General features: G+C 40.5%; 1 protein-coding gene across 3 annotated transcripts in view; it reads left to right on the top strand.

The window, feature by feature from the left end:
- Positions 1-23216, top strand: part of LOC122562703 (transmembrane protein 132C-like) — a 1065724-nt gene that overhangs the window by 425632 nt on the left and 616876 nt on the right. For all 3 annotated transcript variants that reach the window (XM_043715795.1, XM_043715796.1, XM_043715798.1), the window contains one exon: positions 17416-17562. In XM_043715795.1, coding sequence (XP_043571730.1) covers positions 17416-17562 — 147 coding nt within the window. The remainder of the gene's footprint in view (positions 1-17415; positions 17563-23216) is intronic.

Below are 23216 nucleotides of genomic sequence, written 5' to 3'. Positions count from 1 at the left end.
AGTTTATCAAGGGTTCCTGGTGGGCCCCCGAGGGCAGGAACCCCTGACACCCCTATTCTTCATCAAAATTCATAAGCGGAATTGCCCTTTCTTCCCTTTGTAGATCTGGACACTCCCACTTAAAATGCCCTATCTTTCCGCAATAATAGCTTCCTGCCTGTGGAGACTTCCATTTCTGCCCCTGTCGCCCAAACCCTCTATCAAATGCTCCCCCTTGTCCTCTCCCTCTCCCCTTTCCTCTCTGTCCTACAGGCTGCCACCCGCCACTCCGGTTGCTCACTATATCCCACAGGGTTTTGGAAGCAAAGTCAATCTCTGATCTTTGAAGCAAAGACAATAAATGAATACAAAAGGAAATTGGATGTGTCTTTCAGGTAAATAAATGTACTCAGTTACAGGAATAGAGAGATGGAATAGGACTGACTGGATCACTCTACAGACTGCCAGCATGGATACAACAGACCGAATAGCCCCTTCTGTGCTGTTGTGATGCTGTAACAGCTTGCAGAGAAAATGAAACCAAGGTGTTTATTTACACTTTTCTTCGGTATCACATTTCCAACCTTTTCCAGTCGGAACTTTAATTTACCAGTTCTAGATTATATGTTGAGGATACCATTTTTGATCTGCACAGCACAAGTGCAAAGCATCCTGACTTACTTTGTTGAACAAAAACAAGATTTGGCCCAAGGTTTCTCCTCACTGTTTCAAAGTGGCAGACTGTTGTGTAACAGCTGTGTCTCAGCTGGTAGCACTGCGACCTCAGCTGGTAGCACTGCGACCTCAGCTGGTAGCACTGCGACCTTTGAATCTGAAGACATGGGTTAAAGTCTCAATCCAGAGACGTGAGCGCCAATCCTAGGCTAACACCCTAGTGCTGTACTGCAGTGCCAGTGGTGTCACTTGTTGGATGAGACATTAATTCAAAACCTTGACTACTCTCTCAGGAGATGGTATGAAATCAAATGTACTATTTTACAGAAAGGAAGTTTGTGCTAGTGTCCTGGCAAATGTTTTTCCTTCAATCAATAATATGAAAGTAAATTATCTGGCCAAGGTATCTAGTCACCAACACACCAGACAAATATATTTAGAAACAAATGTAACCATTGACTTCAAAACCAGGCAATTGATGCCATTCAGAATTGATTGCCTTGGTTGAGGTAAGCTTTAGGCGGTTTCAAAGTTCCTTGGCCAGATCTATGCTGCTGTGTTGCAGTAAGAATATCAAGTAAAGAGTCCTGAGGTAGTCCAGAAACATTGTCATGTAGCAAATATGGAGAAGCCTTAAAATAACTGTTGCCACCACATAACAATCTGGAACAGATTCATAGCAGAACTGGACTTGGCTGTATTTTGAGACCGAATTGAGACTTCATCTTGGACTCTGCATTTTCCCAGACTGAACTGTTGGGCCCTGTTCGTAGCTGGTTTACTTTTCTCACTTGATGGATTCTGACCAGCCGCAATCATGAGCACAGGTATCCTGAAAGGGTCCAGTTAAAATTGTGAATTTTTAATTTGAAGGAATTTTTATACAGATCTCGAAAATGACTCTTGATACTTTGTCACTTATCCAGGGATGTTTTGTTCAGCCTTGGTGTTTCTGTGGGGATAGCATTGCAACAAACAGTGAGAAAGCTCTTTTTTTTGCCATCCCCAAAAGTAAGGAAGGATGAAAAATGATCTGCTTACAACACCAGCATGCTCCTGGACTTTCACATGTAATTGAACCACGAACATAAAAATAAATGTGTCCCACTCTTGCTCTGTTGCTCCCACCCACTCTGTCCCTCACTCTTCCTCAAAGAGTTATCTGGTTCCTCTCTTTTCTGTCACTTGCTCTGATGCTGTTGCTTGCACTCATACATGAGGTAGAGTCAGAAATGTTTCCAATAAATTGACAAGGGGTTGTATGTATCAAAACTGAGTTTGATGAGTTATTCTGAAGAATAATCTGAAGTAGATTTTTAGTCAAATTGAACTCAAAAAGGTTTGAGCCTTGGGATATCGATAAAAAACAGCTGGAAGCAATGTTACATCTTTGCAGGAGTTGTTGTTCACTGAAACCGCCAGAGGACCAGTAGTCAGAGCAGACATTCTTGATCGAGCAGTGCTTTACCTGGGTTGTGAATGTTTGATGCTGCCACAGGCTGAGGACAGTGAAAGGTCTTTTTGTTCTTCTCTTGATGAGCAGAGAAATTTACAACATCACAAAAAGAAAATAATGGGGCTTCCAAATTACTCCACAAAGCTAATAATGTGGTAGAAATCAAACAGTATTTGTTTGAAAGCCTATTAAAACTCAGTAAATGCACCACTTTCTAAAGCTTGAAGCATTTTGACCAATTAGGAGCTGCTGGGGCCTGTTCACTTCAACCCATTAAACACTCAGTGGCAGCTGCAGTCATTATGATTCCCAGGAAACAGAAGCTGAAAATACATCGGCCTCCAAGTATTCATGGTAAAAAGGTATGTTGAGGAGATCTGAACAATTTAGAATAGTATTAGCATTGTAGGCCTGGAGAGGGGCACACTTTCATTAACTCCTATACTATACTCTTTGAAGTCTGTGCATCATTCTGTCCTTATATTTAACTTACTTTGTAATACACTGATGCTTCTTCATTCATTGGTGAACAGTGAGAGCACAATAAGACAGCAGCAATGGATTTTGCTCCAAGTGCAAATATTTTCCATGTGCACACGCAATGGATTTTTTTTTCACCAGAGTATATTTACAGTCATAGAGCCATAGAGATGTACAGCACGGAAACAGACCCTTTGGTCCAACTCGTCCATGCCGACCAGATATCCCACCACAATCTAATCCCACCTGCCAACACCCAGACTATATCCCTCCAAACCCTTCCTATTCATATACTCATCCAGATGCCTTTTAAATGTTGAATTACTAGCCTCTACCATTTCCTCTGGCAGCTCATTCTATACACCTACCACCCTCTACGTGAAAATGTTGCCTCTTAGGTCTCTTTTATATCTTTGCCCTCTCACCCTAAACCAATGCCCTCTAGTTCTGGACTCCCCCACCTCACCTTGTCTACTTACCTTATCCATGCCCCTCACGATTTTATAACCCTCTATAAGGTCACCCCTCAGCCTCCAACGCTCCAGGGAAAACAGTCCCAGCCTTTTCAACCTCTCCCTATAGCTCAAATCCTCCAACTCTGGCAACATCCTTGTAAATCTTTTCTGAACCCTATCAAGTTTCACAACATCTTTCCGATAGGAAGGAGACTAGAATTGCATGTGATATTCCAAAAGTGGCCTAACCAATGTACTGTACAGCTGCAACATGACCTCCCAACTCCTGCCCTCAGTACTCTGACCAATCAAGGAAAGCATACCAAACACCTCCTTCACTATTCTATCTACTTGTGACTCTACTTTCAACGACCTATGAACCTTCAGTCCAAGGTCTCTTTGTTCAGCAACACTCCCCAGGACCTTACTATTAAGTGTAGAAGTCCTGCTAAGATTTACTTTCTCAAAATGCAGCACCTCACATTTATCTAAATTAAACTCCACCTGTCAGTCCCCAGCTCATTGGCCCATCCAATCAAGATCCCGTTGTAATTTGAGGTAACCTCCTCACTGTCCATAACACATCCAAGTTTGGTATCATTTGCAAACTTATTTGAATCAAAATCTTGTTCTACCTGCAGAGTGAACCCAGCAGATCAATTAGTAGCAAAGTACCAACACATCTATCAGACAGTTTTCCAAAGATCAATGGCTACCAGTCACTTAATATCCAGCTGCTCTATGACCATAAGAAGAGCATGTTGCAAGTCAGTGCCCAGTTTCTAGACAGATGTTGTGATTCCTTCAAGTTCTTGCACCCTTTAGCAGCATCCAGACTTTGTAGGTAACTGCTGGGGGATATTCTCTGAGAAGATGGCTCCAGACCACATCTGGTACCCAGCCATGGGGGCACAGAGATATTGCAAATAAACCCATCTACTCCCATGTGCCTACATTGAACAGATCTGTAGAATCTTGAGGATATGCTTCTATGACTGTGACTGGTTGGGTCGTACCAACCTAGAATGAACTAGCAAGAGTGTCTAGCATTATGATCAGCTGCTTTGTGCTGTATTACGTGTTGCTACAAAAACAAATGGAGCTACATGCAGGGGAGGACTTGGAACTCTTCCTTAGAGTTGGACTGAGAAGAGGAAGAAGAGGAGGATGAAAGGGGTGTTCCATATGACTCCAGCCTTGAAGCATTGAGTAAGGCCATTAAGATCTTTCCAACTCTCACATAAATTAGAAAATATTATTCTAAACCTATAGCTTAAATTTGCTTTTCAAGCATCCCAAAGGACAGAGAGCAAGAATTTTCTGTCAAGTAGTGATGAGACTAATGCTATACATGAATAGGTCAATGATTAAAGCTGAGCACAAATCTGGAAGCTGCTGCCCTTATTTAAACTGAGTTAAAATGGCGTCTCACCATCTCGTTCCCTGTTTAAATGTAGGTTCTTCCATTTCAGTCCAAGTAACCTTTTAACATTTTAATTGGTTCTAAACAACATCTCTGGCCCTGAAAATTAACTTTTACAAGTGTGGAATCCCATTACTTTGCTTCTTAATTGTTGTTGATAATTTTAAAATTATCTAAGTTATATTGATATTTGTACAACATTTTTCCTGTCTCTTTTACCTCTCCCTCTGAATCAAAACTTTCTCTCCCTCTTTTTATTTTGCTTACATTACTTGACATTGAATTCCTGACATTAATTTACCCTTCCTGGTTCACATCCTATTCTAATCATTAACTATTCTTGAGTCTGATTTTTTAAGGAGACCCATGGTCATTTGCCCTGTTCCCAGATGTCTCATAACGAGTACTGTGCTTCCAATTGGAACAATGTGCTCACAAAAGCTCATAGGAATGAAATATGTGAAGATAAATTTAATAAATTGTGCAGTTCATTGGTTGGTTTCCAGAAATTCTGGCTAAACCTGTTCATTACCATGAGTGTAATTATAGCTGATCAAGAGGAAGATTAGAGCATTTAGTTTTAAGTATGATGATATAACTAGTTTAAAAAAAAGCTCAGAAAAAGGAATAAGTACAATATTTAAATAATGTGGCAAATATTATATTTCCACAGAATACATATAGTTTCTCCCAATTGGCTATTACTCAGCGGTCACTAACAATGCTTTTATTGTTTATTATTAATCTGAGGTAATAATCAGTTGCAGCATTTCTAGCATCATTATTTGCCATTTCTCAGCTAAACTAATCGTGTATATCAAATTTATTTTCATCATGAAACATTGGCCACTCAGGCTGATTTTGCAAAGATCCAAATAACTTTACCCTTAAGTTGAAACAAATGTGCAAAAGTCCAAGAGGTATTGGTGCATTATTACGGAGAGTCATAGAGTCATAGAAATTACAGAAACAGTCATAGAAATGCACAGAAACATACCCATTGGTTCAACTTATCCATGCCGACTAGATATCCTAATCTAATCCAGCCCCATTTGCCAGCACTTGGCCCATATCCCTCCAAACCCTTCCTATTCATGTACCCATCCAGATGCCTTCTACATGTTGTAATTGTACCAGCCTCCACCACTTCCATACCCATTGGTTCAACTTATCCATGCCGACTAGATATCCTAATCTAATCCAGCCCCATTTGCCAGCACTTGGCCCATATCCTCCAAACCCTTCCTATTCATGGACCCATCCAGGTGCCTTCTACATGTTGTAATTGTACCAGCCTCCACCACTTCCTCTGGCAGCTCATTCCATACATGGACCGCCCTCTGCGTGGAAAAAGTTGCCCTTTAAATTTTTCCCCTCTCACCCTACTTCTTCCAATTGATTACACTCCCCTTGTGTTAGTGTGTTTAGTAAACATTAGTCACTCAGGATTTCTGAGACACCAGTTGACATTCCTTCACGTTCTACAATAAGGCTATAGATTGAGTCTGCAGGGATTTTCAAGTTTGTGAAACAATGGTTGTTTGATATTTAGTGCTGAAATGTTAAGCACCTGCTAAGAACTATAGATCCAAGCTGTTAATTTGGCAGTTCACTATCTACTATACAACAGATGTATTTCAAAGCAAAGAAGGTGGAGGAAGTAATAGAAAATTGACTTATCATGTTCATTTAATTATTTTGAAACAATTTACTGTCTAGTTTGATCCCTATTTGCCAATTTATTCACTGCCATTTGCTGAGTATTGGAAGTAGGGAGTATTGAGCCCAATTTGTACTGGAGGGACTGTCAAGGTTTTTTTGAAGATACTACAAAATATTTGTAATAACATTTAATAGACATCAGGCACCATTTGTATAGGTACCTTCTTCTCAATCCAAAGTAACATTCTTTCTTTGATTTTTGCAAGTATTTTATCACTCAAGATTGAACAAAAAGCTAACTTGCATTTGTATAGTACCTTTCATGACTTTGGGATGTCTCCAAGTACTTTATGGGCAATTAAGCACTTCTGAAGTCTAGTTCCCATTGTATTGTAGGTCATAAATATATTTATTTTGGTTTACATCCTAAAGTCTTATGTAGATGCTGTGAGTCTAAAGTCAGTTGTCAAATTAAATGTTAGATTAAAGGAATACCTCTAAACTATACACTGAAGATAGAGGGAAACATTGATACTTTGTGAATTTCTGAGATCTAGGGTCCGCAGGGTTAAGTGTTCTCTACGTTGTGGTGCCATTCATATGATAAAGACAGTCTCCAGGCGAATGAGCAATGACTGAGGTTGCACCCCTCATTAAACCTTAATCTCAGCAACCAGATTTACCATCGGGTCACCTGGTGAGGAAATCAGAGGCAAACTCTCGGCTGATCTAAAATATGTTCACCTAGTATGACTGAAGACTGATAAGACCAGTGGGAAAGGCAGGAATTTATAGACAAGAAGTTATAAAGTATTCTTTCAGTTAACTGATACGTGTTTTTGGCAAGCTAGCTGTTATTTATAGCTTCTTTAAAAGGGGATTGCTTGCGGGTGTGCTGTTAACATTGACATTATGCAAAAGAGGACTTTACACCTATATTATGACAGACTTCTGGAGCTGGTGGGACTTCAACCCAGGCCTCCTGGCTCAAAGACAGGACCACTACCACTGTGCCACATGAGGTCACTTACTAAGGTGAAGGCATTCAATTGGAGTTGGAATCATTTGAGTTTAGAAGATAGAGAGAGAAGCTTATTGAAACAAATAAGATCCTTATGAGGTTTGACAGCGTAGCTGCAGAGAGTCTGTTTTTGCATATTGGAGAATCTAGGACCTGAGGGCATAATCTCAGGATAAGGGGTCACCTATTTAATACAGACAAAGAGGAATTTCTTCTCTCAGAAAGAAGTGAATCTGTGGAATTATTTACGACGGAAGGCTGTTGAGAAACTGAATTGTTACACGTATTCCAGGCTGGAAAAGATAGACTTTTCTGCAGTAAGGGGATGAAAGATAATGGGGATAAAGCAGGGGAATGGAGCTGAGAGTTATCAGGATCGAGGATGTGATACTGGAAAAGCACAGCAAGGCAGGCAGCACCCGAGGAGCAGGAGAACTGACGTTTCGGGTAAAAGCCCTTCCTCAGGAATTCCTGAGGAAGGGCTTTTGCCCAAAACATTGATTCTCCTGCTCCTCTGATGTTGCCTGACCTGCTGTTCTTTTCCAGCGCCACATTCTCGACTCTGATCTCCAGCATCTGCAGTCCTCACTTTCTCCTAGCTGAGGATTATCAGCCTAGCCATGCTGAATGGGGACAGAATGGCCTACTTCTGCTCTTTATTGTGTTAGTCAATTTTTAAAAAAAACTGCTTATGAATTCAGAGTGGTGATGAAGGGTAGTTCTGTGAAGCTGACTATTCCAACCACCTACTGTCATCTAACCATTCTGATTTTTGATAAAATAGCACGTGTTTGTAGAATTGGAATTGTCTCCATGCTGAAGCTCCCTTGTGAAAAGCATTTTCTCTCACAATATGAAGAGATTGTTTTGTGGATCTTGGGTCAGTGGTTTCATTAAATCTCAAATTTAAGTATCTACATTTGTTGAAGAAATTTCAAATAAAATCACTGTTGATTTGTGTAATATTAGCCTGAAGCTCAATCACTGATTATGCTTGGAGTCAAATCTGTTTCCTATTCCCTACTATTGAATATCGAGGAGGGTTTGGCTTTGATTATGCAAGTGGTTTGGATAAATATGGTTTGATATTATCAGTGCCTGAGGACATCATTGTTTAATAAAAACAATTTGAAATATTCAATTTTAGATAATAATGTCTTGATCCAAAGACTTAAATAGTCAGGACAATAACATATGAGCAAGTTCAACTTCTGGACCGGCCATTGAAGAGGAATAGAGACATGATTCTTTCTTTGAGACAAAGCAAAATAATGCAATGAAGGAATCTCTATCCCAGCATCCAGAGCAATTGTGAACATCCTCTATTAAAGTTATAGGACCTCGTCCACAATTCAGGGCTTGAGCATACCAGTGAAAGAACTGACAGCAACACAATATCACATGACAGAAAGTATATATTTGCACATGCTAGAAAGAAATAATTTAGTTGTATGTTTTCTATAAATAAAAACCTTTTGAATTTGTTGCCACATTCTATTTCAAAATTCATGGAAAATATGTTCATCAAGTTTTTGACTAATAATATTTGTTACCCATGCAGGCAATGCTTACATTGACTTGAACTGTAATATACAACTTCCCAGCTCCCATTTTGCTGTAATAGAAATTTCCCATTTTTAGAAAAAACAAGGGACTGTGGTTTCATTGCAGACTCATTGTAAGGTTATTGAATGTTAAAACATAAAAGCCCTCACTTTTTAACCTGCCTGAACAATGCCTATTCATTTTAATTGGTAAGAGGTCCTTCTCGGTGGGCTAGTATTCCAATAATTCCCACAAATGATGAAACTCAGCATGAAATCCAGTCCTCCTGTGCCCACTTTCTCAACTTCACAAATCTGAAAGTTTCTGGACACTTTCTTTTGTATGCTTTCAACTTTCATCAAACTCAAATGTAACAGCTCTCTGGGACCCGAATTGTATGAATTGATTCTAATAAATGCCACTGAAGTAGTAGATTTTGTTTGATCTGATTCAAGTAGATTTGAAAGGTGGGAGTTAGGATTTCCATTGCACCAACAGAAAGCTGAAGAAATGGCACATATTACCATTTGTGCTATTACTCAGGATGCTTGCCAAGTTTATAGTGGAAGATTGAAAAAAGAACTCTGTGGAAACTTAATTTGACCATGTTTGGAGTTTGACATGAGCCAACGTAAACAATTTAGAAACATTGCCATCCAGTTCCAAACAAAGCACAAAACTTTCTTAAATTTGGCGCCATCACCTTTGTGGCTGAAGAAGGAGATGGAGGGATAGTGATCCCTCTATAGAACAGGTTGATCTTTCTCGGTAGCTGAAAAGCACTCACAGGCCCAAGAGACACCCTGGCAGTTCCTACTGTTGAAATAGTTCCACAGAGGCCAATATCCTGCCATCAGCTCACCCTGCATTTACACGTGCGGAGTGCTTGACACAGGCCCGGCTTCCTCGGAGGCAGGTCTCAGAGTGAACAGGGTGTCTGACACTCTTGTTTATTTTATTAGGAAATTCCCCCACAGTATACTGGATGTGGCCGGCCAGCTCTGAATCAGTCCCCTGAACTGAGAAGATTCTAAATCCTCTATTGATATATATTTGTTTTGTTACCCCCACACTACTGCGACACAGCAGTAATGCTTGTATTCCCCACAGCACCCATATTGTGTGTTTGTGTCTGTAAGTGCAGGAACTTGGTGAAGACACCATTGTGCAAATAATTTTATTTGATATTTCCACCACTAGGAAGGACAGCCATATGGCCAGGGAATGAGTAACAAAGAAAGCCTAATAAGGACAATGCTAACATGAGACACTCCTGTTCATATCTGTCAGCCAGGGCTACCTCATTGGGGCTGTTAATCTGGTCCAATCAGGAAACTCATTTTATGAGGTACACCTAGTTGATCTCATTACAATCACTATAGTTGTATTTGTTTCAGACCAGGGTATCTCCCCAGTATTATTTAAAGGCTGGATAACTGGTCATTTTTTAAAAAAAGCTCACCTATCTACCTCATTTTGAAAAGCACCTGAAAAGAGGAGTAGGACTGAGGTGCATTGAAATGTCAGGATCTGATTTTGGAAAAAAAGCCTTTGCTTTTTAAAAGTTAAAAAAAAAGGGAGGTTTATGACGTTAACTAAGTTCTGGCAGTACATTTAATTGACAGATTGGTGGGAAAATGTGCCCTTACTTCTGCCACCGTGTCAAAAATTGTGTGCTGGTAGTTGACGTGTTGTTTGGTGATGATACATGAGGCATGCATCCATGAGAAGCATTTTGAAGCACCAACTATCATGCTCAATCTGAGGCATTATAGAGTTGGCTGGTAATTTTGACGTTGGGTAATAGCACAAAAGCAGGCATTTTAAATTGGCCAACTCTGCCACATCTCTCAATTTAAATTTCCATTCCCTCAATGTAGACCAGGAGGGATTTATAACAAGCAACTGATCCAATATCAACAGTGTTATGCCTCACTGGGCTAGCACATTGGAAATCAAGTCCCAGTCGTCTCTGAGTTGTGAAGAGAATGAAAGATTTTGAAAAGTACCCAGAATTCACCCAATTGACTAGTCTTTTAGTCCCAGGTTGCAGGAAGCACAGATCAGGTTTTTGTACTTAACAAAAATTACTATTTGTAACAAATAAATAAATTCAAACTACCGAAAAACAATTATGAACCTTTGACATATAACTATATTGGTTAAAATTCTTAACATGGACGCACGCACACACACAGATAAGTGCATACACACAAAGATACACACATATATACACACCAAGGATAATGAAAAGGGTGTTATGGTTCGAGTGAAAGTTTGGGAACCCAGTTCAATGGTCCCCATCCTAAATATTTGTTGAGATGATCCTTCTGCTGATCACAATGCTCCATCTCGATCCTCCCCCTCCAGATACTTTCACATGTTTGCAGGAAGCAGAAGGTGACTGGTTTCCACCCATAGGGTTTTTTGACTTCAGTTAAAAGTCACAACTTACAGCAACTGGAATGCAGAAATATACTGTTTATCTTTAAGTTTGAGATGCTTTTTTACTTTTGAACAATGAACACTTGGTTCTCCTCTAGAGATCCAATGGTTTCTGCTCAAATATTCAAACCCCCTCCCCAGCTGTTAAGCTACATGAGAGCCAGTCACATAGTTGTTGACAGGCAGAAGGCTTTTGTCTTTGGTCTGTGGACCAGTGACCAGTTAACAATTAACTACCCATTGCCAGCCAACTCTCCGTTCTCACACACCACTTGACTTCATCTCATTTGCAAACCAGGCTTCCAGTACAGCTTGAACAAACAGCTGTGTAATAATACCTTACAATGAGTGTCAGCTTACTTGCTTTAAAAATATGCAACAGTCCTTCAAGAATCCTTGGTTTTTAAAAACGTCTTTTTTCCATTTCAGTCCGCAGCAAAAATGCTGAAAAATTAAAAAGACATGGTCTTTACAACAGTATTAAGCTATTGCCCAGAGTTTAAATTACCACCCACGTCCACGGTGCCTCAGGTTGAATGTTACAACAGCATAAAACTTGAAGAGACTTGTTCTAATTAATTTTTACTAATGTTCTGCATTGTGCCGTGCACAGCGCTTATAACCGTGGAATGAATCTGAAGTTGTAAATGCTAGGAAGCCATTCCATGGCATTGTCCTGGATTCCTAAGACTCCCACATTTACCCTGAGTGTGGAAAGCAATATTCAATAATATCATCCATTGCTTACAATGAGAGCAAGAGTGATTTCACAGCTTCACCTATGGCTATCATCTTCAGCTAAATACTCAAAATGTCAGCTGTAAAAAGGTTAGTTATACCCACATCCTTTCCATACCGGATTTTCCAGTTGTGTTCAATAGTAGCTTTCAACTTCCCTTGATGTTAAGATTTCTCACCATCTTCCACCTCGTGGCATTCTCCATTCATGATAAAGCACATCGGGACACACTTAATTAACGAGAATGAACTGGCTTTGACGAATGCAATTGCGTTAGATCCCTTTGCTATTTCTGTGAAGGGTCAAAGGAGTGTAGCAATCCTGGCCCCACTTTGATTTTTAAACTAAAATCACCCTTTAAATTAATTACATTTTCTTTTGACAAGGGTGTGATCCATCAAGCCCAAGACCTCTAGTATGCGCTGACACTTACACAAGTTGGAATAGATTAATAAACTATTGAGAGCCTTGAATAATGACTTGTAGAATAGAAGCATCGCCAATCCCTGAATGTTTCAGACCAGAATTTGAATGTTACATGAATATTGTCTGTGGGTTACAAATAGATTGCCCTCCACCTGTGCAATTCTTGTGTGGGATTACAGCAATTTTCAAAGTGTGGAATGAGGTCACAGTGGGGAAAGCTTTGTTCAGCTCTGATATACAATCATTTGAAGGGACTTGCAAATTTTACACACTGTTATTTTAGCTAGGCATGCAAGTAACTCCAGCTGATGATTACCTTGAATTTAATAAAAGATACTGATGGATCACACTATTTTCAGGTGATGGTCATTTCAGACTAATGTTGACACAATCTGGCATTTTGTAACTTTGTGAAAATTGCTAGAAACATAGAAAATTGGAACAGGAGTAGGCCATCCAGCCCTTCAAGCATGCAGCACCATTCAATATGATCATGGCTGATCATGCAATCTCAGTATCCCATTCCCGTCCTCTCCTCATACCCATTGATCCCTTTAGCCTCAAGGGCCATGCCAAGCTGACTCTTGAATATTTCTAATGAACTGGCCCCAATTGCTTCCTGTAGGAGAGAATTCCACAGGTACACAACTCTGAGTGAAGACATTCTTCCTCATATCAATCCTGAATGGTTTACTCCTTATTGTTAGACTGTGATCCCTAGTTCTGGACTTACTGAACACCGGGAATGTTCTTCCCACATCGAGCCTGTCCAATCCCATCAGGATTTTATATGTTTCTATGAGATCCACCTTTGTTCTTCTAAATTCCAGCAAATACAAGCCCAGACGATCCAATCTTTCCTCATATGTCAGTCCTGCCATCCCAGGAATCAGTCTGGTGAGCTTTCACTGGTTTCCTCAATAGCTAGAATGCCCTTCCTCAGGCTAGGAGACGAAAACTGCACACAGTACTCAAGGTGTGGCTCACTAAGGCCCTGTATAACTGCAGCAAGACGTCCTTACTCTGATACTCAAATCCTCTCACTATGAAGGCCAGCATGTCATTAGCTTTCCTCACTGCCTGCTGCACCCTCACGCCAACCTTCAGTGACTGTTCCACCATGACACCCAGGTCTCATTGTCCCTCACATTTTCCCAAACTGCAACCATTCAGATAACAATCTGACTTCCTGTTTTTGTGAGCAAAGTGGATAATCTCACATTTATCCACATGATATTGCATTTGTCAAGTATTTGCCCATTCAGCCAGCCTATCCAAGTCACCCTGCAGCTCCTTAGCATCCTGCTCACAGCACACATTGCCACCCAGCTTAGTGTCATCTCCAAATTTGGAGATACCATGTTCAATTCTTTCAAAATCGTTAAGTTTTATCGTGAACAGCTGGGGTCCCAGCACTGAACACTGATATATTCCAGCTATCTGCTTCCTGTCTGCCAACCAGTTTTCTATCCATGTCAATGCATACCTCTGAAACCATGAGCATTAATTTTCTTTATTAATGTCTTGAGTGGAACCTTGTCAAAAGCCTTTTGGAAGTTCAGATGCAAACCATTTACTGATTCATCATTGTGTACTCTACTGGTCACATCCTCAAAAAAATTCCAGAACATTTGTCAAGGATGATTTCCATTTAGTGAATCCATGCTGACTTGGAGTGATTCTGTTCCTGCTTTCCTGCTCAATTATTAAATCCTTATTGATTGACTCCAGTATTTTCCCCATCACCGATGTCAGGCGAACTCGTCTAGAATTCCCTGTTTTCTCTCCCTCCATTTTTAAAGTGTGGAGTTACATTAGCTACCCTCCAGTCCATTGGAACCATTTCAGAATATTGGAAAATGATCACCACCGCATCCTCTATTTCTAGTACCACTTCCTTCAGTACTCATGGGGCTTCGCGGGTTTTAATCCCATCAATCTCTCCAATACCATTTCCTGACTAATAAGGATTACCTTCAGTTCTTCCTTCATATTTGACCCTCTGTCCCCTCATATCTAGAGTCATAGAGATGTACAGCATGGAAACAGACCCTTCGGTCCAACTCGTCCAAACCGACCAGATATTCCAACCTAATCTAGTCCCATTTGCCAGCACTTGGTCCATATCCTGCTAAACCCTTCCTATTCATGACCCCATCCAGATGCCTTTTAAATGCTGTAATTGTACCAGCTTCCTCCAGTTCCTCGGGCAGTTCATTCCATAGACACAACACCCTCTGTGTGAAAAAGTTACCCATTCGGCCCCTGATACATTTTTCCCCACTCATTCTAAGCATATGCCCTCTAGCTCTGGACTCACCCATCCCAAGGAAAAGACTTTGTCTATTTATCCTATCCATGCCCCTCATGATTTTATGAACCTCTACAAGGCCACCCCTCAGCCTCAGATGCTCCAACAAACCAGCCCCAGCCTATTCAGCCTCTCCCTATAACTCAAATCCTCCAACCCTGGCAACATCCTTGTAAATCTTTTCTGAACCCTTTCAAGTTTCACAAACATTCTTACAAAAGGAAAGAGACCAGAACTGCACATAATATTCCAAAAGTGACCAAACCAACGTCCTGTACCGCCACAACATGACTTCCCAACTCCTGTACTCAGTGCTCTGACCAATGAAGGAAAGCATACCAAATGCCGTCTTCACTATCCTGTCTACCTATGACTTCACTTTCAAGGAGCTATGAACCTGCACTCCAAGGTTTCTTTGTTCAGCAATGCTCCCAAGGACCTGTCCATTAAGTGTATATTCCTGAAGATTATTTGTATCCTCCTCAGTGAAGACAAATTCAAAGTATTTGTTCAACTGGCCTGCCATGTCTTTTTTGTCCATTATGAAGTGACTTGATTCTAACTACATTTGTCTTCACCAGTCTTTCTCTCTTCACATATCTATAGAAGCTTTTGCAGTCAGTTTTATGTTTTCCGCAAGCTTACTTTCATATTCTATTTTCCCTTTCCAAATTAAATCCTTTGTCCTCCTCTGCTGTATTTTAAATTTCTCCCGGTCCTCAGGTTTGCTGCTTTCTCTGGTCAATTTATATGCCTCCTCTGTGGTTTTAGCACTGTTCCTGATTTCCCTTGTTGGCCATGGTTGAGCCACCTTCCTTGATTTATGCCAGGCAGGAAGGTACAATTGCTGAAGTTCATTCACGTGTTCTTTCAATGCCTGCCATTGCCTATCCAATGTCAACCCCTAAAGTATCGTTGGCCAGTTTATCCTTGCTAAGGCATGCCTCATACTGAAAATGTAATCCAGCTGAAATCACACTTGAAATGGCAAAAGGCAAGACGTTCTCAGGGGTGGTGATCTCATGCAAATTGGCAATATAGCACTTCTGCTTGATGCAAAAAAAAAATCCTCATATCTGAGAGGAGATTCTGAGTTGGACAGCCTCAGAAATGCAGAGTTATATTTCAATTCTGACAGGTGTTTTGTAGTCAGGATTGTTAGAGGAAGGCAAACTAAGTTCATTTTTCAGAGCAGTCAGCTGCCATATTCTGAAATTTAAGGATCCTGACAGCCATGTTGACCGCTGCTTTCGGAGATTAAATCTATAAGTTTACGTGCAATATTAGGTTCAGGAAGAGCAAGATGCCAGGTGAGTGGGGAGGGGGTAGGTACCATGTAAGTATTGTGCCAAGAGAATAGGGTGCCATTTTGTAGGATGCCAGTTGGGTTGGGAGTCATGAGTCAGGTAATGAGTATGCCAGGTGGTAGGATGCCAGTTGGGTTGGGGGTGGATCACCAGCTGGGTAGGGTGCAAGATGACATGGAGGCCATTTAAGTGTTTTAGGTAAGTCGGGGTGGGCTGCAGAAATCAATCCAGCAGAGATGATGGATGCTGGGACTGGGGTGTTTGGGTTCAGCAGCACCCCCTCCATCAGCGCTGGAATAACAATTCTGACCTTCCCAATCACAATTCTAAAATAATTCATGAACAATTGCAATGGGGCAGTGTAATGGATTATAATTGTTTATCCTTTTCTTCTTGTTTTTAAAGCAGTAATCAGGTGCAACTTTATTAATCTAGTGAAAATGGGTTAATCATGAGAGACAAGTAGTTTAAATAAAGGTATCCATATACTTCAGCTTTGATTATTATGATTTAAAATCACTGCAAATAACCTGAAAATAAACATATTCTGAGCCATTTGAACTTCGTATCAGTTTCTCAGTTAATTTTTATTTGCATGATGTAAAATCTTTAAGATAAGCCTCCTCCTGTCTGTTCCATTCAATATGAAGAGCAGCTCATCGGAGAGCAATGAACAGAAACTCGCAATGTTTTTCAATGTGGTGTGTGGGCTAGCTACTGGCAAAGTGATTTTTAAACCAGCATTAAATATGGTGGAAAGGTTTTCACACTTGACATAATTTATGTTTAAGATTCCCCAATCTCCGGTGCTGGTTCAGCCGATTTCACTTCACTTCTGCTGCTGCTAATACCAGGTAGACAAGCAAGCGGCTGGAGGAACACGGCAAGCCAAGCAGCATCAAGAGGTGGAGAAATCAACGTTTTGGGTGTAACCCTTCTTCAGGACTGGAAGTGGGGGATAGGGGGAGCTGCAGATAAGGTGGGGGGGAACGCAGTTTGGGTGGGGAGAGGGGCAGAATAGTGGGGTAGTGATAGGTGAACACAGTTGGGAACTACCTCACCATTCCATCTCTGTCCCCACCCAACCCCACCGCCCCACCCTTCTTTATCTACAGCTCCCCCTCCATCTACCTCCATTTCCGAAATGTTGACTTCTCCACCTCCTGATGCTGCCTGGCTTGCTGTGTTCTTCCAGCCCCCTGCTTGTCTACTTTGGACTCCAGCACCTGCAGTGTTTTTTTTCTGTCTCTCACTGCTAACACCAGAGCAAACTGTGGGAGCTCTACCTCCCATTCTTCAGGCCTGTACACCACTGGAGCAGTGTGTTACCCATTTTATCTTTTATCCTGGTCTATCCTTGTTGTCAGACCCTCTAGAGAAGATGTTGAAAGATTTTCTGGATGTTTGCATTGCTTTAGAGCTTCAGAATCACATTATGTCATTAATCCGGTTTACTGATGGTTCGGCTCATGTTTTTGTTTCTCCAAATAGGGCGAAAGCAAAGAAGGGTGTGAAGATTGTTAACATCAGACCCAGCGTCCCAAACTTGTGGGAGGTTAAACAGGAGATGGGAAATGGTGGCAAACATTCAATCGCAACTATTGTTTGCCGGAAGAAACCTGGCGCTTCAAGTGGCAGGTAGGAGTTGATGAGTAACCTTAATCACATTATATAACCAGGTTGCATCAGGTGATGGTTGAATATATCAGAGGCAAAATTATGTTCTGTTACAGGTTGCACTTTAAAACCAAAGTTTTATTTGGGATGTTTTCAGTGTATTAATGTTTGATAAGTGCATGTGTTGTTGAGTAGTAAAAGAGAAGATTCGTGAAACAGCAGACCAATCAGTATCTGTGGCAAGGAAAACAGAGTTTACTGACAAAGAGTTTCATTCTTACTTGAGGAAGTTCCAGAGATGCCAAACCTGACTTGGGAGAAAGAATGTCAACACCATTTGTTTTAATTTGGTGTAAACTGAAATCTGACTCACCTGCAGCCAGGAAGAGTTCAGAGAGAGCCAGAAGGGTCACCAGGTTCAGAGACCTGCTGTGTGAAAGAATTTGTCCCGGTTTGAATAAAAGCAGTAAAACAAAATGTAGCCCTCACCTCCGACAGCCACTTGCCTCCCGCACACTCCCCACCATCCATCCATCCATGCCAACTCAGCCAATAACCCTTTATGCCAACTCACTCGGTGTTCACCATGGATGCTGCCAGGAATCATGCTGGGATGAAACAAAGTGAAGTTTATCAATGACCTCATTATTTAAAATAACATCACTCTTAAAAAAGTATTGAATACATTTATATTCTTTAAAGTAGCGAATTTCTTATGAAAACAAAACTTTCATTCATGTAATCAGTCATGTAGCACTAATTCTATAATGACAGCCCTCAGGCTTGCGTCAACAGACAATTTAATGAAATTGCAGATGCTGAATTTTTTTCAATTGTAGAACATTTTATTCTTCGAAAAAAATAAAAATCTTGGGGAATAAATGCCTTGAAAGCTTCACTGAGGCAACCTTTATGCAAAGCCATGTCGACTTTTATCAATTCCAATGTGCTCTTCCAAAGAGAAGTTGACCTCTTCAAATGGGTGCCTGGACCTGTCCAGTATTAAGTTGGTCTAAATGACTCCCCCAACAGCTTGAGACTTTTTGTTCAAATGCGTATCCAACTAATGAAATTAGCCTTCATTGGAAGACAGCTGCATTTGTACATTGATGTGCAAGCAATATGCAAATCGCTTTCAGCTTCCTCCCACCACATGTTGGTAAAAGTGGTGGGTGCCAAGTTTGTTGGGGGGTTGTGGTGGGGGGAAGGGAAACAACACCATTTTGCCTACATCAGAGCCTCCTGCTTACCTCCTGACCTCCAATCCGATGTTTCAGGCTCGTAACCTTTTACTGGAACTAGGAAAATTTAGAGACAAAATAAATTTAAAACAAGCACAGAGGTAGGAAAGGATGCAGGATGGAACTGAAGTATAGATCTATGATAGGTTGGAGACAGAAGTAAGTAAATAACAAAAGCGATGATGATGCAAGACCAAAACATGGTGGCAACAAAGATAAGTTTAAAAAGCAGATGTGCCTAGAGGAGGTGTAAATGAGTAAAGCAAAATCAATAACAATTGAAGCAGAGGTTATGATCTGGAATTGTTAAGCTAACTGTACAGTTAGGCTGTAAGGTGCTTTATATGAAAAATGAGGTGCTACTCATTCAGCATCATCAGAAGAGAGTAGAAGGCCGAGGATAGAGAGGTCAGCACAAAGGTGAGAAATATTCCTGCATGCCAATGTTGCTCAACATTTTCTGGGGGATTCTGCTTTGATTTTAGTGCTATATTCAGTGTTGAAATCAGACTGCTAACTGATGTTAAGGAATTGGGTGGTACAGTGAGTCTGAGTACTGTATTTGCATCAGGGCTTTAAGGCTACTTCAAACTGACATGAAATCTCAGCTATCGATTTTCTAAGAAGAATCAGCATGGGATATATTTAATAGTAATGTGTCAAACATGTGAAGTTGCATTCAACATGACCTGGCAGATTTAGAAAGGCAATCAAGGTGGGCATCAATAATAATTGACTGAATCAGAAAACACTAACGAGCAAATTGAGGAGATGCCAATGTTGGACTGGGGTGGACAAAGTTAAAATTCTCACAACACCAGGTTATAGTCCAACACATGTATTTGCCTTTTTCATAGACCTGATGAAGAAGCAGTGCTTCAAAAGATAGTGTTTCCAATTAAACCTGTTGGACTATAACCTGGTGTTGTGTGATTTTTAACTTTGAGAATATTGGTTAAGGAATATTCCTGGGGTTTGAATCAAAGGCTCTATCGTATTCCCAACCAGAGAGTGCTTGATGATGCATCACAGTGCAAAACAAAGTGACATTCCACTTTCCTGGCACCTTTCACCTTGTTGAACACAAATATCACTTCCTAACTTCTGTGAATTCAAAGTGACATTGGCTGTGGAACAGGGTTGTGAGATGCAGCATCTCAATTTGCATGACTTGCATTTGAATTACTTCACACATTAGATCTGGTTCACGGCTTTACTTTTTACATTTGAAGTTGAGCATTACTCCTAGATATATCAGCTAATGCTTCCAGTCTTGTGGAAATCTGCTCATGATTTGTATTTAAATCTTACTTTCTTTAATCACCCAGTCTCCAAATTTAACTTAAAAAATGTTGTTACTTGAGTTAGAGGCCACAGTGCTAATTAACTTCATTTGTAGTGTTTTTGTGTGTTTTAATAACTTAGCTAGATCAAAAAAAAAGTGTTAATAATGCTGAGCTACTGTGACAGGTATAATTTCCTTGATTTGCAAGGCATGTGCAGAAGTGAAGGCTTTAATCACATTATCCGAAACGTTTGACAGGTTGCTTTTAAAAATACCAGTCCTGTTATCAAAGGAGATTTGTGTGGTAGTATAAGGAGAAAACAAGATTTTCACATGGGTATTACAACAAGCCAGCAAGGGATTTTAGTTTTTTTATAAAATTTCTGCATAGAATACATATGATTCAGAGCCATGTTTCCATGGCTGTGAATAAGTTGGATGCTGGCTTCATATCTCATTGTATTATATTAGATCATGAAAATTACAATAGTTATATTTTATGAGTAGAATGCTCTAGAGCTGTGAATGGTGCTTGTTGGCAAGAATTATGTTGATACACCGTAAATGAAATGTACTTCAATAGTATCTTACAGCATTATCAGTAATTATACACGGTTCTTGGAGGTATAGTGGACAGCGAAGAGGGATACCTCAGATTACAACAGGATCTGGGCCAATGAGCTGAGAAATGGCAGATGGAGTTTAATTCAGATATATGCGAGATGCTGCATTTTGGGAAAGCAAATCTTAGCAGGACTTATACACTTAATGGTAAGGTGCCAGGGAGTGTTGCTGAACAAAGGTTCATAGCTCCTTGAAAGTGGAGTCGATTGTAGGTAGGATAGTGAAGAAGGCATTTGGTATGCTTTCCTTTATTGGTCAGAGTATTGAGTACAGGAGTTGGGAGGTCATGTTACGGCTGTACAGGACATTGGTTAGGCCACTGTTGGAATATTGCATGCAATTCTGGTCTCCTTCGTATCAGAAAGATGTTGTGAAACTTGAAAGGGTTCAGAAAAGATTTACAAGGATGTTGCCAGCGTTGGAGGATTTGAGCTACAGGGAGAGGCTGAACAGGCTGGGGCTGTTTTCCGTGGAGCGTCGGAGGCTGAGGGGTGACCTTATAGAGGTTTACAAAATTATGAGGGGCATGGATAGGATAAATAGGCAAAGTGTTTTCCCTGAGGTGGGGGAGTCCAGAAGTAGAGGGCATAGGTTTATGGTGAGAGGGGAAAGATATAAAAGAGACCTAAGGGGCAACTTTTAAATGCAGAGAGTGGTACGGATATGGAATGAGCTGCCAGAGAAAGTGGTGGAGGCTGGTACAATTGCAACATTTAAAAGGCATTTGGATGGGCATATGAATAGGAAGGGTTTGGAGGGATATGGGCCAGGTGCTGGTAGTTGGGACTAGATTGGGTTGGGATATCTGGTCGGCATAGACGGGTTGGACCGAAGGGTCTGTTTCCATGCTGTACATCTCTATGACTCTATGACCCTAAATGTTGGTACTGTTGTTTTACGAACTTGATTGATGAATTATTACGAATAAAGTACTAAGGGTGTTGTCAGTTTGGACATGCTGCGTGACAACATGAGATTTTAGCATTTTAATTTAAAATATGTCTGTTTGGTCAGAAATGGAATTGAGGTATCGACCTAATTATTTTTTGCCATGTAGTTTGATGCCACATCTAATTTGGTTTTTGTAGAAACTGGTTGACAACTGACTTTGGGTTTACATATCACAATTTTTGGTGCTTTTACATTACATACTGTAATACGTAGTAATGTTAGACGTTATCAGACTTTGGCTTAGAATAGTTTTCATCCAATGTAGATACATCATCTTTGTGTGTTCATGTCCGGTGTAGAGTTATTCCAGAGTTTTCACTCTCATGTAAAATCTTCCATAATGTTCCAATTCTGCCCATGCCATGGTATTTATTTTCAGTGATGTACGCAATCATGACATCATCACAATATTACTCTAGGATCTTAATTTCCTCACACAACAGATTGAGAGAGAGTCAGGAAGGGGATTAGTCACATATTCACGTTCCTATGTTTCACAAGTAACACATCATCAGATTAATCTCTAATGATGCTACTGGTGACTATTGATTATTGTCACATTATTGATTAGCCTCTTTCTCCCCATACCCCCTCCCACTTACCTAGCGTCAAGTTCAAGTTCAAATTCTGGTCTGTGGCACTGTGGTCAAATATGTGACATGATTTCCATCACTGCAATGCATTGATTGATATCTGTTTTTAAAATCCTCTCTCCTTTACAAATACCCATTAGTTATGACAGGGGGAGCATCGTTACATAACTCACTGAGATATGGGATATTTGCAAGTAGTGATTCATCAGAAATTTATTGTTGTAAATGAGGTTAGAAGAAAGCACTATCACAATGTTTCATTGGGATAGTTAATTTGCCAGATATAATTTCTAGCAGCCACTCATTTATGCAATTAATAAAAAGCAAGGCAATTGTTTGTCACTCCCTTTACGCAACCTTCATCATGTCTCCCCCAGTGAATGCCTTCAGTGGGGGTTCCACATTGCTTTATGGTTTCTAACCTGGGCAATTTACAGCACTGCTGTGAAGGCTTGAGGTGGGTGAGTTTGTGTGCAGTGTCTGCACAGTTATGTAAGGCTCTTTTCAGATCTGAGGAGGCCGTGCAACAAAGCCAGGGAATATCTGAAAGGAAATTTCTATTCTTTTCTCTGTATGGACAAGTACATATGACTGACCATCTGAACTTGGTGATCAGCATAACTCTTCACACTTCCTAGTATACATTGTCCACTCCTAGGATTACAACTAATGATATCAACAAAGACGGCATACTTAAACTACTGGACTTGTGCCTCACAACACACTTCACATTCAACAACCAGATATACGAACAAATCAACGGAACACCCATGGGATCACCAATCTCGGGACTCATAGCAGAGGCAGTTATGCAAAGGTTAGAACAAACAGTCCTACCACAAATGCAACCCAAACTCTGGGTCAGATATGTCGATGACACGTTTGTAATCATTAAAAACAGGGAAATAGAGAAAACACACCGGATCATCAACTCCACACTCACAGGAATCCGATTCACGAGAGAAGAAGAAAACGATAGCC

Source organism: Chiloscyllium plagiosum, chromosome 25, assembly GCF_004010195.1.
Source record: "Chiloscyllium plagiosum isolate BGI_BamShark_2017 chromosome 25, ASM401019v2, whole genome shotgun sequence".
NCBI classification, from domain to species: domain Eukaryota; kingdom Metazoa; phylum Chordata; class Chondrichthyes; order Orectolobiformes; family Hemiscylliidae; genus Chiloscyllium; species Chiloscyllium plagiosum.
Note: the sequence above shows the minus strand (reverse complement) of the source record. Positions and strands in the feature narration are given on the sequence as shown.